An 18,407-nucleotide genomic window follows, 5' to 3' on the forward strand; every position below is an offset into this window, starting at 1 on the left:
ATCAGTGGAAGATGACTATAAAAGTTGAGTTTTGGACACTTAATTCTACTTTATATATCTGTGTGTCCTTACCCACGTATCACACATTATCTCAATTTTTGTAGGTATATAAATCTATGAAATGCTCTGAGCCTAGAGATTTGAGTGTTTCAACACTACTTTTTTTTCTATATTCCTGGGGTTATTCTGGAACTGCCAAATTCCCAACTTATCACATCCTGAGAAATTTCAATCTGTGATTATGATAGAGATTTGTTAATTTGTAGTCAACTGGAGAGAATTTTTCATCTTTTAAAATTTTTTTTGTATGTTGATGTTTTTTCTGCATGCATGTCTGTACGAGTGCATCAGAGTTACACATGGCTGTGAGCTGCCATGTGGGTGCTGGGAATTGAACCTTGGTCCTCTGGAAGAGCAGCCAGTGTTCTTAACTGTTGCACCATTTTCTGTCTCCTGAGAATTTTCCATCTTAACAATATTAAGTTATCTAATACATGAATAGGGGATGTCTTTTTATTTATTTATATCTTAAATTCTTACAAATATTTTGTAGTTTTCAAAAGAATGTTTTGAGGATATTTTGACTATGGTTTTTCCTCCTTAATTTCACTAATATTTTGTTTGTTGTTAGTATGTAGATGAGCAATTGATTTTATCACATAATGATCTGTAACCTTCCATCTTGTTGAACTAGTTTGTTTGTTCTAAGATTTACTCATTTATTTGCTTGTAGTGCTGGGTATCCATCCCAGAGTGACATTGAGGTAAATGCTCTGCTACTGAGCTACATTCCAGTCATTTGTAATAGTTTTCTCATACAAATACAAATAATTTCCCCTGTACAAGATTATGAAATCTACAAGTCAAAATCTTTTTTCTTGTTTTATTCATTTTATTGTTTGAGAACACAACCTTTACCTTCTGTGGTAGTTTGAATGTATTTGGCTCCATAAGCTCACAGGGAGTGGAACTATTAGGTGACATGGTCTTGTTGGAGGAAGGGTGGCCTTGTTGAAAGAGGCTGGATGACACACGCCTTCTTTAATCCAGAACTTGACGCTGGACGGAACACCTTTAATCTGGGTCACACCTTCTATTGGAAGTGTGTCACTGTGGGATCATTCTTAGAGTTTTTTTTCTCAAGCTTCACTCAGTGTGACAATCAGTCAATTTCCTGCTCCCTTATGTTCAAGATGTAGCACTCTCAGCTCGAGCACCATGTCTGCCTGTACACTGCCATGTCTCACCATGATTATAATGGACTAAACAAGTAAGTTGACTTCAGCTGACATATGGTCGAGATGTAACACTCTCAACTCCAGCACCATCTCTGCCTTCATGCCACCATGCTGCCTTCCATGAAGCCTCTGAACTTCAAGGGAGCCACACCAATTAAATGTCTCTTCACAGCAATAGAAACCCTAATTAAGACACCTGCTAACTTCATTTACTCTTTTTTTTTTAACCCAGAGTTCACTTAGTGTTGTCTGTATACATTTGGGTGCAGGACCATCTACTGAAGCATGGATGGCTTCTCAGAGGCTGCATCCCTGAAGAAAACTTACTTCTTTTACTTATTTTTGAATTAAGATACCTTTTATTTATGTTTCCTGTCTAGTTGTCTTGATTAGAAATTCTAGTACAATATTTAGTAGATACAGTGAGAAAGGCCTTTGTTGTCTGTGTTTGGAAGGGGGTTATTTTTTCAGTGTTTTTACCAGTAGATCTGATGTTTACTTTGGTTTCTTATAAAATCTTTTATCTGGTGTTTTAGTCAATTTTCTATCACTGTGAAGAGACACCATGACCATGCCAACTCTTAAAAAAGAAAACATTTAACTGGAGCTGACATATAGTTTCAGATATTGAGTCCATTATTGTCATGGGTGGGGGAGTGTGAATGGCAGCGTGCAGGCAGACATGGTATTGGAGAATTTGGGTATTCTATATTGGATCTGCAGGCAACAGGAAGAGAGAAAGACTGAGAAGAGAAACACAGAGAGAGACTGCTTAGCTTGGGCTCTTGAAATCTCAAAGACCACTCCTAGTGACACACTTTCCCCAACAGGGCTGCACCTACTCCAAGGCCACATGTCCCAATTCTCCTAAATAGTACCACTCCTTGATGACTAATCATTTGAATATATGAGCCTTCGGGGGTCATTCTTACTCAAATCACCACATCAGGTTGAAGACATTTTTTTGTATACTTACTTTTATAATACACACACTTGCCCACAATATAAAAACAAAATAAAAATAAAAACAGATTGAAAAGTGCTAGAAAATCCCAGTGGTAGTGGCACACACACACCTTTAATCCCAGAACTCGGAAGGTAAAGGCTGGTGTATCTATGAAGCCAGCCTGGTCTATAGAGTGAGTTCAAAGACAGTCAAGGATACACAGAGAAAGCATGTGTGGAAAAAAAAAACAAGCAAAGAATACTGAAATATAATTCCCAAGAGAAAAGGTAATAACCACAAAAGATCTTAAGTGTAACAAGGAAAAACATTACTAATAATAATGATTTTATTAAGATAATTTAAATAATATTAATGCACTATTTTCATAATGTATTATGTTCCTTTTCCTTTCAAAAATGTTACAAAGTAATAGTATAAACCCCTATTGGATTTTAATTAAATTTATATTAATAAACCATTATCTGAATCTATTCCTTTTTGTTTACAAAAAAGACAGTTAAAATTACTGGAATTATTATTCTAACTGAATGGAATTAAAACAAAGCATAACAAAGTAAATATTAAAACCCCAACTATGACATAAACCCTAATTAAGGAAACCTAGTTCTAGGGTGTTTTCCTATTGTAAATTTGTATAAACAAACATCCTTTTAAAGCATTGGGCGACAGAATAACATCACCAAAAGAATACTACAACCACGGAAGGAAGCATAGGAAGTAAGACAAAATAATTTATGCCTTAATTTTGTGAACTATTTCACAGTAACCATGCCACATTTACCCTGAAAAGAATGAAGTTAAACTTACAGAGGTGTAATTCATAAAACTAAATTGATTTAAAATTTTCTTCTTGTGATATAAACCTAATATAAAAGAGCTTTATGATGTTAAAAATTATTTAATCACCATTTGCACTCAGGAAACTGGAAAACACAATAATGACTGTATGATTATACATAAAGTTGGTGTTCCAAACAGAGTTTCAGTAAAACAAAGAAACAGATAAATAAAGATTTCACCAAGAGCAGGAAAACAAACTAGTAATATATTTATTGATGAGATTCATTTCACGACAGTTTCAAAACCTACCTCCTCAGGGAATAATAGAGACTTGGGAAAAGACATAAAAGTGTTCATCTTTTCATGATTAAAACTCATCATCTTTCTATTCTGGACCAAATGGTGGCCCTTATACCTAGTCAGGTCCAGTTACAGAACTTGTGTTACCTTATATGGTAAATATTTTGCAAATGTAATTAAGATTCTTACCATATGGACATTACTTGAATCATTTGGGTGAGCCCTGTATGCCATTACACATGTCTTTGTAAGAAAAAAAAGGCAGGGGAGCATGCAGATAACAATGGCACATACCTGTAATCCCAACTTTCTAAAGTCGGAAACAGGATGATATCATGTTTGAGACCAGCCTTAGCACTACAACTCAGCAGAAATGGGAAAGGGGAAAGGCAGAGGGAAACTAGACAGATATGTGGGAGGGAAAGCCACACGAAGAGAGAGGTCAACATTGGAGTATTGTGTGCAGATAGGTTCAGCAGCCACCTGAAGTTAGAAAAGACAAGACATGGAGTGTCCCCTACAGCCTCCAGAGGGAGAATGGCCTTGCCGAAACTTTGGTTTTCATCATTAAATTCACTTCAGATTTTTGTGATCTCCCAAACTATGGCAGACTCAGGCTATACTACTGTGAACCATTAAGTTTATGATAATTTTTATAGAAACCGCAGGAAACTAATAGATTCCACATTAATCGTTTACTATTACTATTGAGTGAATGCCTTTAAATGTTTTAATAGCTGTGTACTGAGGTCTTTGGCAGCACATATACTAAAAAAAATCACTGCATATTCTTTTTTTGTGCATCAAAGTGACACTTCATTTAATTAATATCCTTAAGAACAATCACATTTAAACAACTACACAGTTTTCCTTTTGTCTCGTTTCTAAACATAAATCATATCAACCATTATTGGCCGTGCATCAGCAGCAGACAGATTGCAGTTTACTGCTTCCTTCCTTTCTTATGAGACACTCTTTATGAAATGCTGGCAGCCTTTTAGAGATGTTAATAGATGCTCTGAAATAATCTGATCGAAATGGTGTGCTGTATCACTGCTGAGCTTCAAAGAGCAAGGAAATTGGGGAAAGAGGAGTAAGTCAGATGGAATGGAAGTCTGTTAGCTGCCTTCCAGGCTGCAGCCACAAGCGCCACAGATGGGTCCATCTGCTGCCCACTGTAATGCCTGGCCCAACAGTAGCAGTTTTGCCAAAGTACAGAAAAAGATCTTCAGAAATTCTACTAACACCGTACTAATTATACTACTTATATTCTGATCTTATTCGGTGTACAAATGAGTGTGATGTTTCTAGTGGAAGGGTTGTTCAAATTGCCGAACTGCAAACTAGGAGAGATGAGTCATCTTTTAGTTGATTGCTATCTAATAATAGAGATTACCATGGTCCCTTCTTTTTAAAAATCTATTGATATATGAAGCCCTGAACATTTTCATCTCTAGTAATAGTTCTAATACTTATGTAAATTGTTGGAACATATCTTCATTTTCAATAATATAACCATATCATCAGAGATTTTCAGCTTATAAGATATTTGAGACAAACCCAAACAAAACAATGGCATGAGACAGACAGAAAGAGGAGGGTGGAAGAAAGAAAATAATTTTCTGCTTAAAGGAACAGCAATTTATGTATAAATCATTTGAAGTCTGAATTCAAAATTCCTGTAAATGGGGCTGAAACACACACACACACACACACACACACACACACACACACACACACACACACACACACACACCCCATACATTAGATCAGAATCCATTCATTTCCCACAAAATATTTCTTTTCTTTTCTTTTCTTTTCTTTTCTTTTCTTTTTTTGGTTTTTCGAGACAGGGTTTCTCTGTGTAGCTTTGGAGCCTATCCTGGCACTCGCTCTGGAGACCAGGCTGGCCTCCAACTCACAGAGATCCTCCTGCCTCTGCCTCCCGAGTGCTGGGATTAAAGGCGTGTGCCACCAACGCCCGGTGCCACAAAATATTTCTAATCCTTATGTTAATTTTATGTGGTATCTATCGTTCCTTATTATACTTATGAAGCAAAGAATGATTGAATGACATGTCCAATATAGAAAAAAGACCCTGATAACATTGGGGTTCTGAACTCAAATGGGACTTCAAAGCCCATGCTCTCTGTGTAATTTTCCTCTCCTCCACTAATAGGACCTCTTGTCTCACATTTCAAATGTTCTGTCTCTTTCCAACCCTAAACCACAATCAGAGAAATAGTAACTCTTATAACCATATACATACCAAAGACTGCTTCTTGTAACAGGAAACTGAACACAAATATAAGTTAAGTCCCAAATTCAGGCTCAGAAATTAATCAAAAGCATTATAAAGCCCTCGTTGTTCCTGATTTTACTAATGCACAATTGCTTGCTCTGAGATAAGATACAGCCTTCTTAGCTATTAAAAGAATGAACACTTAGTGATGTTTCAATATTTTTAATCAATTCATTAAACAAGGATTAAAGAAAACTAAGTAAACCAATTTATCCTATAGGAGGATAGCACATATATATACAGGACTCCAATGGGTCTGAAATTTCACCCTACTTGTAAGCCTGTGTATTAGCTTAAAGTTGTTGTATGAATGCTAGCACAAGGCATGAGGCTCTTGCGTGTAAAAGAAAAGATGTTAGAACTCACATCCCACATCACGGAATGAACAGTATATTTGTATTTGTTCTACTTGCTCGTAGAATCCTACTGGGCCAATGTAGGTGTATGTACTCAGCTTCATTATACGAGATGAACCTGAGTGGTGAGTACCTACATCATTTATAGCATAAACACAACTGCCCCGTGAGTTAAAATATGTCCTTATTTTACTGGACAGTAAGTGTGGCTGTGCATTGTCCTAAAGACACAACAGCATTCTTCTTCGAAGGATGTAACCAGCCTGACCTTTGCTACTGGAGGAAACTGCCCCAACCTGCAGGGCACCACGCGAGCTCACACCCTGATGTGCTGCAGTCACCAAAGAACCTAGAACGATAGGGTCAGGGAGAACAAGGAACCACAGCAAGACAGGTTTCTGATCAAGCTGCAAATTTTTATTTTTCACAGGGACCTTATATAGGGGTGTCAAGTGGGGAGCTTGTCAGGAAGGGAGAGGTCGTTTGAAGCAGTATGCCTGATAACCAAACCTTGGGGGGGGGGGATGTCCCTGTGTGTGAGTCCTTGAGAGTGCAGGAGGTTACCAAGGTCACAAGGTGCAGGTGTTAGATAGTGGGTTAGAAGGGAGAATGGGTTGCTAGGTAACATGACCTTGAAATGTATCTTTCCTTCTATAAACTACTTTATGAGTCCAGATGTTATGTACCAGGGAGGAAGGATGGAAGGTAGCTATTCTTTTAATCATAATGGGTTATGCTGGCAGCTTCTGCCCAAGTCTTTTACAGGTCCAAGGTTACTTTTGCCATGGCCCCCGACAGGAAACTCTTAAGCTTATTTTGGAAGGCTGCTCACCACACAAACATCCTTGAAAAGAGAGTATGGAACACTATGTACTTAATATCTCCCATGGAAGATTATGAAAACCAATGAAGAACTGTCTCCAAATAATATCTTTCCACATTCCAGCAAGGTACAGAAGTTGAAGCCTGTGGGGCGTTGGTGGCACATGCCTTTAATCCCAGCACTCGGGAGGCAGAGGCAGGCGGATCTCTGTGAGTTCGAGGCCAGCCTGGTCTCCAGAGCGAGTGCCAGGATAGGCTCCAAAGCTACACAGAGAAACCCTGCCTCGAAAAACCGAAACCAAAACAAACAAACAAAAGAAGTTGAGGCCTATAAACTGGGCTTGTAGGTTGAGGAAAGATCAATTATCTGACATGCACGAAACCCTGCGTTCTGTCCCTCGTCCCAAAGGGAAAAGGGTGGCAGCATAGCCACAACAGCAGTGCAAATTAATAACTAAATATTGTAAGCATCAAGTCCTCTGTAGCTGTATAAGAAGATTCTGATAATCATCTTCCGAGACTTATTCTCCTATTTTCCAAGTAACTTCTTGAATTGACTCACTGTCATTCATGTAACTGACTTCATTCAACATTAAGTAGGAATGAGAAATAATTTTTAAGGTAAATAGAGAGTTCAGACACCAACTATAGGCAATACAAATTCTTGTCCAACTCCAGCATCAAATGTCAACTTAGATAGCACTTGGAGTAATACATAAAGAATCACCTTCATTTATCACAGCTAAAATTGTTAACTTTTATAAAAATCTCACTGAACCATATGCTATCATTCTTAGGGTGTACTTTATGGGGTTGTACATTAAGTGTCACAAAAGCTTTAGGAACTAAAATGGAAAGGTAGCCTACTTAGAGGAAAGCAACAGACTAAACAAGAACTCCATTTTTGATTTGGTAGGAGACTGCCGAAATTGCTTAGTGCCTCATTATTTTAGTGTTACTGAAAATGATTCTATAAAATCCCTAGAAGATATAAAGAATAGAAACAAAAGGCAATTCATCAATTTGTACATAATGAATGAAAAATAATGTTTATATAGATACAAAAGAAAATAGCAGAAGTTAGACTACTGTTTTTGTGAATTGCGTTATATATAACAAAGTTATGCTATATGACAGTACATAAAAATGAAGTTTCTTATTTTCTAACATGAAAATAAAATTTTTACTACTTTTCAGGAACTGCCATTAATCACATGCAAGTACAGTTGCATTATGTAAAATCTGGTCAATATGCTCTCAGACTTCAATACTTCCTTATGTATTTTTCCATCTAAAAGAACTGTCAGAACTAGAAACAAAACCCAACGAGAAGACAGGAGGCAGCACAGGTGTCTATCGCTGCAAGACTGGAAAGTGTCTTTGAAGTATTAGAGATGGATGTTGGAGCCTGACGGGAAATGACAGCCCAATGGCTCTGGCATCTGTTTTCAACACGTACCCTCTCCAGAGGCAGGTGATTTCTTGATTCAGTATTCTCTAGAAGGGTGTCAGGCTGCCATTCAGGACAAGATAATCAACGGTTTACTAGTCTTAAGCCTTGTTGAATGAGCAGGAGGCATGGGTCAGAGAACTTCTAATCTATTCCACGATTAAATAAAATGGGAACTGTAGTATAGTGGGGGGAAAGCAGTAACTTGACAAAAATGAAGAAGAACTGCTTTAAAGCCAACAATTGCTAGAATCAATATGAAGCATCTAGATTCACTAAATGACAAGAAACAGCAATGGCAGACTCATTCTCCCACAGGCATGTTGAGAAGCAAGGGTGCAAACAAAAGCAGACACTGTAAGAAGAAACCACAGCTGCTAACTGGAGGGGCAGATTCCGTGCATGCCCTGTGAGGGGAAGACTGTGAATCATGCATCAGTTAAGTCACATGGAAGGACAAGACTTTATTAAATAATGTGGGGAGGGGGCTCCATGCAGAGCCGTCTGTAAGAATATCAACAGGATTCTTCAGTTTCACCAAGAAGTAACGCCTAATGAATCAGAGTAATGACATCAAGCATCAAAGTGATGTTTAAGAATGGCACTAGCCTTCAACTCATCTAAACTATATAGACGGTGAATTTGGCATTTTGAACCAGTGTAGTGTTATTGATGAAGTGGCTATTGGATTAACTTTGTATCTTTAAAAAACAAGTGATGTAACCCCATGATATAACTTTCTAAAATCCACATGAAAAGAAAAGATACAAATGAAAAATGCTTTGGAATTTTTGAATGGGGAAAGGCTTTTAAAGTATCACATAAAGAAATAAATCACTAACAACTGAATTCTAGGTTTAGACCCATCGAAGAAAAGTATCAGTCTATTAAGAAACAATTACTAATGTACACTAATAAAAATAACACCACGACTCCATCGGTTATATCACAAATTCAAAAATGAAATTTATCAATAATCAGCATTCACATAACAAATTCAAATAATTTTTTAAAAGTTTAAACTGAGGTGTCCTTAATGGGTGAATAATGATGCTCCCAAAAGATATAGGTTATTAAATAAAAATCCAAGTTCCAGGTATCAGATGCCTCCCTTAAGACTTGTTGGACCAGGAGGCTACAAAAGCCCTACTCCCAAAGAAAACCCGCCATAAATAATTGCAATTGCTCATTGTTAACCCACCATAATTAGACGGCAAGACCCTACTGCTGAAGATACTACACACTTTGGTTGCAGAACATAGAGAAATTAAGCTATATCTGAATTGGAACTTAGCTCCTTGTGGGTTATGTTTCATAGTGTGGGAAGGTTCTATGTAGGCAGCTGGGAAAAGCTATTAATGAGCCCTGCAAGCCACAATACCAATATGCCAAGCAAGATGTGTCCCATGTACAATGATGACAAGCCTGGTATTGGGAAACAAATTGCTTTCTGATTGGGGTTGAGGCCCAATTCACATGAGGGGAATCTATGCCTGGTACAGGAAACCTAGTCAAAAGCCTATGGTTGGCTATACCATAGGCTCTAGGGCGGAACATTCTACTGCTATTTTGTTGAATGGACATGGGGTAAAATTTCCATCTAAATAGTTATGTTTATATCCATAGATTAATGCTACTCTCAGTCTTTGTCAGAGAAGCTTCTGCTTGAGGTTGTCAACAGTTAATGTAGAGATTCATTAATGGTCAAAGTATTGAGAATAAATGGAGGGATGATTGCTGTGGAATATTACCTTATGTAAAGATGTGTTACATTTGTTTATGTTGTAGAATATTATTTTAACCAGGCAAAGATGTGGTACATTTGTTTATGCTGCATTTGTTTAATTATGTGAAGATGTGTTTCTGTTTCACCTTGCCTGCCTAAGGCATCTGATTGGTCTAATGAAAAGCTGAATGGCCAATAGCAAGGCAGTAGAGGGACAGGTGGGGCTTGTGGGCAGACAGAATAAGTATGAGAAAAGAAGAGAGAGAATGAGAGAAGAGGAGAGAAGGAGGGAGAAAGAAGGGGAGATGCCCCAGGGCCAGCCAGGCAGGCAGCAACCAGCCAACTAGAGGAGGGGTATGTATAGAAGGAAGAACAGTAGAAAGCCCTGAGGCAAAACGTAGGTAAAGAGAAACAGGTTAACTTGTAAGAGCTAGCAAGAAATGATCATAAGATAAGGCCAGGAATTCATAACTAACAACAAGTCTCTGTGTCGAGATTTGGGAGCTGGTTGGTGGCACAAAAGAAATTTGGCTACAGATGATTAGTCAGACTTTTTTGGAAAGAAAGAAAAGACTGTTTCAGATGGGCAGTTACTTTTCATTTCTCATGCAGCAAAAGTCCTAGCACTAGTTTTGTCCAATCTTTCAATGAATTAACCGTCAGGGACACAGGCTTATTGTTCATGGAAGGAGTCTTTGCACCCCTTTCAAATGGACTCCAAAAGACTGGGGATGCTATTCTTTAGTCTCCTATAATCTAGGACCTAGATGTTCTGTTGCAGGTGACCTGGCCTTTATTCAACCTGGATGAGTAGCAAGTCTGGCCTGAAAAATGGTTCTTTTAATTACAGTGTCCTTTTCCATCTCGGTCTTTCCTACTATCTATGTGCAAACTAGTCTTCTATTGAGACCTTCTTCAAACTTTTCCACTACGTCATTAATTGCTCCACTTGCAGGCATGGCCCTTCCTTCACCTCAATTCATCTCCCTTCCCCATTCAACTTGTGCTGATCTCCACTCTTGCTCTGATTACGCTGGTCAGGTGTCTCCAATCCTACACCACTTCTTACCCCTAATCCAGAGATGATTCCAGCCTCCTAGCTTCCCCTATCCCATGGCCACTCTGGCCACCCCTTTCAGGCTACTGATTTTGGAACCACTTGCTTCTCTAACAGGTACCTGGAGCCAAGAGTATTGTCCATATCTGTGTGTCTTTTCGTGTCTGTTCTTTGTCAAAAAAAGCAAACTGAGAGTCAATCTTTACAATTCCTTCACAATTTACAAAAGAGTTTGAGTTCTTAATAATTTCTTATGATATAGCTTGGATATATGTGTACACAACACACACACACACACGCACACACACACACACACACACACACCCATCCAAATGAAAATCATGTCCTTTTTCTTACCCACCCTTCATAAACTCTTCAAAAATACACTAGTCTTCACTTCATCCAGACTTAGCATACACTAATTCTAGTGATGCACTTCATCCCTCAGTCAGCATCAGTTATTAGAAATAATTAGAAAGTGCTGGGAAAGTCAGCACAAAATAAAATCCTAGATATAGTCTTTGGGAGATTTACCAATCAGCATGCACAGAAGACGGAAGACAAAAGATCAAGTCCACAAGAAGAGCCAAGATGGAAAGCAAGAGTATCAACCCTTTGCCTCTGCTATTAGAAGGACAATTGGTGGATGTCTCTTAGTTCCTGTATTAGGGTATAGTCAGTCTAGCCACTGAGTAATGATTGCCTCCAGTAAGAATGTCCCAACTAGTCTATCTTGACAAGCCTGTGAAAAGGTCAGACATAAGAAGAACAATTATCTCCCCCCTCAAATGAAGTGGGTGTCAAATTCAGCAAAATCTGACTAAGGCTCAAGGGGGCAGACACTTCTACAATGATGGATCTTCTGGGCTTCCTGCAGGAGGCTGACTGACAGCCAGGTCCAAAACAGACCCCATTTTAGACTATCCAGTTGCCTAAGCCCATTGTAACTCTCACTACTCAAACCAGGATATATTTTTTTTTCTCTTAGATACAGACCCTGAATGTTCTAGCCCTGTTTTTCTGGGTTCTAGGTTGATGGATGAACTTGATGCCATTTCTTCAACCTATAGCCACCTCTCTTTTGTCCTGTTTTCTTTTTTCATACTTTCTTTTTTATTTGATCATTGTGTCTGTCACATCATGCATCCCAATCCCACCCATCTCTTGTCTCCTTGCATTCACCCTCTACCCCTTCAGCCTCTCCCCCACCAAAAATACTTTTAAATCAAAGAGGAAAAAATGAAGGCAAAAAAGGGAAAACACTGTCATGGAAGCTGCAGTGTGACACAGTGAGTTTTAGGCAGTAAACCCTTTTATCTATACATCTTTATATGGAGTGTTCACTGCAAAGAATCATTGGTTTGGTTCGAGACCCCTGGTCTCTGCTACACTGTTGGCACTGAACCCTCACTGGGACTCTTCCTGGACATTCCATTGCTACCCTGTGTTGTGGTGATCCTGTAGCCCTGGGTCCACAGGATAGCCCCCACCCCAACTTGTGCTCCAGTAGATCACAGATGGGGTGAATGTTGTGGTGGGCCAACACATAACCCTGGTTCTGGATCTGGGTCCTCACCAGCAGGGTGAGTTCTCCAGCATTGTCCTGCAGCAATAAGCAAGGGTTGGGGTCAGCTTTCCCATTTTCTCATTCGCAGAGTCAATTGTCCTACACCTATATCTTCAGGGCCAACTCTATTGTGTTGCCCAGTCGAGGTGTAGGGGCCACTCTCCTGAGTGCTACAGCTGGTGAAGGGCAAGGATTTCAGGGCCAGCTCTCCCATCTGAGGCTGGGGGCATCTCTCCCCTGCCCATGCTGCCACAAGACAGATGATTACTGGGGACAGCTCTCCCACACTCACAACTCTGGGGCTGATTCACCCACACTTCCGCCAACAGAACTGACTCTGTTGTGCTGCCCAGGTGAGGCGCAGGACTGGTTCTCCTGAGTGTTGCAGCTGGTGGTGGGCAGGAGCAGCTCTCTTGCTCTTGTGACCTCAGGACCAGTTCTCCCAGTTTCCTCAGGCGTTGATGGGGGTGGGCATCTCTCACCTGCCCGTGTTGCCATATGGTAGATAAAGGATGGGACCAGGTCTCCCACGCTCACATTCTCGGGGCTAGCAAACCTGTACCCTCAACAGGGTCAGCTCCTCCCAAAGGTGCAGGGACTGCTTTCCCGAATGTTGCAGCTGCTAAAGGGGTCAGCTCCCTAGTCAGCTGGAGGTGGTAGGGGAAAAGGTAAGACCACTGGTCCCTCACCTCTTCCATCATACTGAAGACAAGGGAGGCTATTCTAGATATGCCCCTCTCACACCCTCAAGGCTGGCTTACCCACATCCCTGTCTGGGTGACCCACAGTAGGGTCACCTCTACTGTGCTGCCAAGGTGAGGAGCAGGGCCTGTTCTCCCAAGTGCTGCAGCTGCTGAGGGTTTGGGTCAGGTCCCCACCTGCTGGAGGTGTCAAGGAGTGAGGGGGGGGCATCTTTCCCTCACTCATGCCAGCACATGGCAGACAAGAGGGGTGCAATCTGCTCTCCCGCTCTCATGCCCTTGGGGTCTGATCGCCCATGCCCCACCCCTGTGAACAGGGTCAGCTCTACTGTGCTGCCCAGGTGAGGTATAGAGCCCTCTCTCCTGAGTGCTTCAGTCGGTGAAGGGCAGGATCAGTTCTCCCTAGTGTTGCAGCTAGGGAGGGGCGGGACCAGCTCTGTACAGACCTATCCCCTCTGGCTTTTGCGGTATCTAGGACATTGGCCATCAACACAGACTGTTGCTGTATATGGGCCAGCAGCCCAGGTCCAGACATCACCATGTCACTGAGTGTCAATCAGCCGGATCCTCACTGCTTTCACTTCAGATATACTTCTGTCCACAAGAAATGATCCCCCCCCCCCCGAAACATACTGTAAATTTGTTCACCATGACAGTGCCCCATTTGCCTTGTGCCACTGGCCCATGTTTTCTCCTCACAGACTGGGGTGGGCTTTCGTGTGGGTCTCTTTGTCTCACTCACTGAGTCATGGCGCTGGGCAGGAGCATGCTTCTTCCTCTGATCCCAGGGTGGTCTACCCCAGGCCTGCTTGTGGGCCTCTTTGCCCTGCTCAGTCTGTCATAGTGCCGTGCCTGTCCTATTTACTTGGAGATTGGTTCTATAAAATTGTCCTCTAGACTAATTCTTTTATTAGGAAGAAATTATATTTAAATGCTGGGGACCAGACTACTTCTGTACCCTATTTAACCCCAAACACAGTTTTCTAACCAATGGAAGTTCACCAGGGCCTTCCATCTTCTCTGCTTTCAAGTATCTCCCACTTATTAACCAGTCTGCTTGGGATACATTAAAGTCAGGTAGAGTCTCACATATTGCTTCTGTTTTCATCAGATTGAGAGATCCATCTTATTTCCCATGTATGTTTCAAAGCTTTGAGAGCATTCTAACACATTACTACAAGTTCCTGAATACTAGTATCTTTAGCCCCATTCATTTTCCATATAAAATCCCCATTCTTCCTATCTCAGTGTATGTACATTTTCATGTGATTTCAGGCTCACATGTGTCACAGTGCATGTGTGTGTAGGTCACTGGATAACCTCAGGTGTTGTGTCACACTTTTCCCCTTATTTGAGACAAGATCACTTGTGGTTCCTGTGGTTTACCCCAGGGCATCTGTCCTGCAAGCTCCTAGGAGTTCTCTTGTCTCTGCCTCCATTTCACCTAAGAGTTCTAGAACTGCAGGTATGCACTAGACCAGTCAGCTTTAGGGATTCACAGAGACTGAAGCAGTAATCACAGAGCCTGCATGGGTCTGCACTAGGGCCTCTGCACGCATGCTGTGGTTGTCTAGCTTGGGGTGTTTGTGAGATGCCTAACAGTGGGAGTGGGACTGTCTCTGAATCCTTTGCCTGCTCATGGGATCCTTTTCATATTACTGGGCTGCCTTGTCCAGTCTTGAAATGAGGGTTTGTGTTTAGTCTTATTGCATCTTGTCATGCCATGTTATGCCATGGTGGGATTAAATGTGTGCACCCCCACTGCCTAGCTGACAGCCATTCTTTTTTTTTTTTTTAAGAAGATAAGTTTGTATTTATTTACAGAAAACTTAGCGGTGAGTGTACATTTAACCCAGTTTAGTAGCGAGTTCTTTAGCTTTTGCCTTTTCCAGCTTGACAATTCGAGCCACAGATTTAGGACCCAGGACATTGCCTCCTCAGCGGCGTCGGATCTCATCATATCTGTCGTCGTAATTGGTCCTAATAGCTTCCACCAGCTTAGCCAGAGCACCCTTGTCTTCCGAGTTAACCTGTGTAAAGGCAACGGTGGTACATGTTTTCCTGTGGACCAGTCGTCCCAGCCTGGCTTTTCCCTTGATGATGCAGTAGGGGACCCCCATCTTCCGACACAGGGCAGGCAGGAAGACCACCAGCTCAATGGGGTCTACATCGTGGGCAATTACCACCAGCTGAGCCTTCTTGCTCTCCATCAAGGTAGTGACTGTATTGACTCCTGCTTGAAGAACAGGTGGCCTCTTAGTTGGGACATCCCCTTTGCCAGCAGCCTTCTTCTCAGCACGGGCCAACAGTCTTTGCTTCTTTTCCTGCTTTGTCTCTGGCCTGTACTTGTGGGCAAGCTTGAGCAGCTGGGTAGCTGTTTGCCGGTCCAGGGCCTGGGTGAATTGGTTAATGGCAGGAGGAACTTTAAGCCGCTTATAGAGGATGGCCCTTTGCCGCTGCAGTCGAATGTATCGGGGCCATTTGACGAAGCGTGTGAGATCTCGTTTGGGCTGGATGTCCTGCCCAATGCCGAAGTTCTTAGGCCTTTTCTCAAACAAAGGGTTCACCACCTTCTTGGCCTCCTGTTTCTTCATGACAGCAGGGGCCGGGGCCACCTTCTATCCCTTGGCTTTCTTTCCCTTGGTCATCTTGCTCGAGAGAGAGAGAGAGAGAGAGAGAGAGAGAGAGAGAGAGAGAGAGAGAGAGAGAGAGAGCAACAGCCATTCTTGATATCTCTAAGTACTCTGCGGTTAAGTGACATTTCCTTGTTCTATGATATTGTAGCATTCATGATACTCCTATAAGTTCTCATTTTATTTATTCATCTGAGATATCACCTTTGAGATTAATAATCATCAGATAAAGTTAATTACATCTTTTGTATCCTTATTTATTAATCCATACATATTAATGTTCTGAAGAAGAAATTCACTCTGTTGATGAATAAATAGGTTTCTTCCCAAGCAGTGAATATGTTAAACACTACTGATAGATTTTTTTTTCCTACCAAGAACAGAACAGATGGTGGGACACGCTGGACTGTAGGTGTTCTCCCTGATACAGACAACCCTTTTCTGAAGATTCTTATCGTCTAAGTCAATTAAGTATATTAAACTAGTACAAACAATGATAGTTCCATAAGGGAATTCATTTGGTAATTACTTCGGTAGTTGAGAACTACTTGTACTTTATGTTTTGTTGTTGTTTTGTTTGTTTGGCAGTCAGGGCTATAGAGTGGATACCTACTATTATAGTGCTCAACATAATCTTGAACAACAGGTATTTATCCAAAAGGGTCTATTGTAATGATGTGGAGAAACGACATCTTTCTGGGTATTTTTTTAGTCCATCATGTGATGTCCTAGTTTTTTTCAAATTTTTATTTGACAAATAAACATCCAATAAAGAAAAAATGGTGAGATGATAGAATCGTGATTTTATTTTCATGACAACTCAAATAGAGAATATTTGTATATTGTTATGTTTTTGTTTAAATTAGATATAAAGAAAAAGAGGAGGCACAAGATGAGACATATTAACCAGTTTATTATTAGGCCCGGGAGAGTAGAGAGATTGAGAGAGAAGAGAAACAGAGTTAATGGCTGACCGCCATGGCTGGTTGCCATAGAGAGAGAGAGAAGAGAAGCAGAAGCAAACAGAGAGGGAAGAAGAAGCAGAGCGAGAGTGAAGCAGGGAAGTTGGAACTTTTAAAGGGAAGACTGCGCATGTGCACTGAGGTTCCACGCATGCCCAGAGTCCTTATGCAGGATGTAAATGCATGGTGGGTAATGTGGTGATGCCATGTCCCTGTGCGGGACCTGACTGTTGTCAGGGAGCGGAGTCTGTCTCTTAAAGAGGTAGAGCCAATCAGCATTAAAGCCTGAACCTTTCATATATGGTTAACTGCAACCATATAGGGCAAGAAGCAATAAAGTGTCTTGCTTGATCAAACTCACCACGAGGTTATTGGTGACTGTGTGAGAAAGTAAAGAAGTAGGGTACAGAAAAGTATCTTCAGTTTAGATTTTTTTCTTTTTTTAAATTTAAATTAGAAACAAGCTTCATTTGCATGTCAATCTCAGTTCCAGGATAGCTCAGCCATTAAAGACTAGGCTCACAACCAAAAATTTAAGAGTTCAGTTTAGATTTTATACTTGCAGAATTAGAGATGCTTAAAAGATATCAAAACAAATCCTCAACATTAAAACACCGCTATTTAAATCAAACATGATGGTATATACCGGTAATCCCAGATCGAGGAGATAGATGAAGGAGGATCAAATGACTTTAAGAATAGGCTGAGCCAGGTGTTGGTGGTGCACGCCCTTAATCCCAGCAGAGGCAGAGGCAGGTGGATCTCTGTGAGTTCGAGGCCAGCCTGGTCTCCAGAGCGAGTGCCAGGATAGGCTCCAAAGCTACACAGAGAAACCCTGTCACGGAAAACCAAAAAATAAAAAAAAGAAGAAGAAGAAGAAAAGAATAGGCTGAACTACATAGTGAGGCCGAGTTTACACAGGGTTCTTTGACCAGACCTTTTCTTTAAAAACGCAGTACAACAAAACAAAGTAGCCAAAAAGCTATCCAGACATCCTTAATTTGTAATTTGCCACTATATACATGCTATTTGGCTAACTCTCCCAGAAAGATTCTTAACTTAAGGCAAGAGTGCTTTGTGTAATTGCCCCCTGGGAGTCCAGCATTCATGATTCAGGTAGAGAAAATCTAGCCAAAGAACCTAAGACATGGGAGACATTAATGGACATTCAGAAGGGAAGTCTCTAGGCCAAGCAATGGAAATGTTTCCACATGGATGGAGAGGTCTTTGGCATGGAGACAGTTGGTAACCTCGGAGCATGTGAGAATGAATAGAAACCTAGGAGTGGGTTTGAAAGCACATGTTGAATTTAGTTGTATAGTAGGTTTGTGTAAATTTGGCCATGAAGGAGGAAGAGAGAAATGGAAAGTAATGTGGGTTCAGGGTTTGGATATGGTTTCTTATTTTTAAAGATCAGAGAGGATTCCTTTCGTCATTGTGTGTGTGTGTGTGTGTGTGTGTGTGTGTGTGTGTGTGTGTGTGTGTGTGTGTGATGTGTGTATGTGTTTATGTACTGTACGGGATGGAGCCCATAGAATTGTGCATA

At 40.9% G+C, this 18,407-nt stretch overlaps 2 protein-coding genes across 4 annotated transcripts in view; one reads left to right on the forward strand and one right to left on the reverse strand.

Annotated features, from left to right (window-relative positions):
• Positions 1-18,407, forward strand: part of Lrch2 (leucine rich repeats and calponin homology domain containing 2) — a 76,328-nt gene that overhangs the window by 10,224 nt on the left and 47,697 nt on the right. The window lies entirely within an intron of this gene.
• Positions 15,189-15,914, reverse strand: LOC100754910 (60S ribosomal protein L7a-like). Its single transcript, XM_035449958.1, is given in 1 exon segment — positions 15,189-15,914. A coding segment is annotated over 1 exon segment (711 nt). The 3' UTR covers positions 15,189-15,203.

The sequence above is a fragment of the Cricetulus griseus genome, chromosome X (genome assembly GCF_003668045.3).
Source record: "Cricetulus griseus strain 17A/GY chromosome X, alternate assembly CriGri-PICRH-1.0, whole genome shotgun sequence".
Taxonomy (NCBI): domain Eukaryota; kingdom Metazoa; phylum Chordata; class Mammalia; order Rodentia; family Cricetidae; genus Cricetulus; species Cricetulus griseus.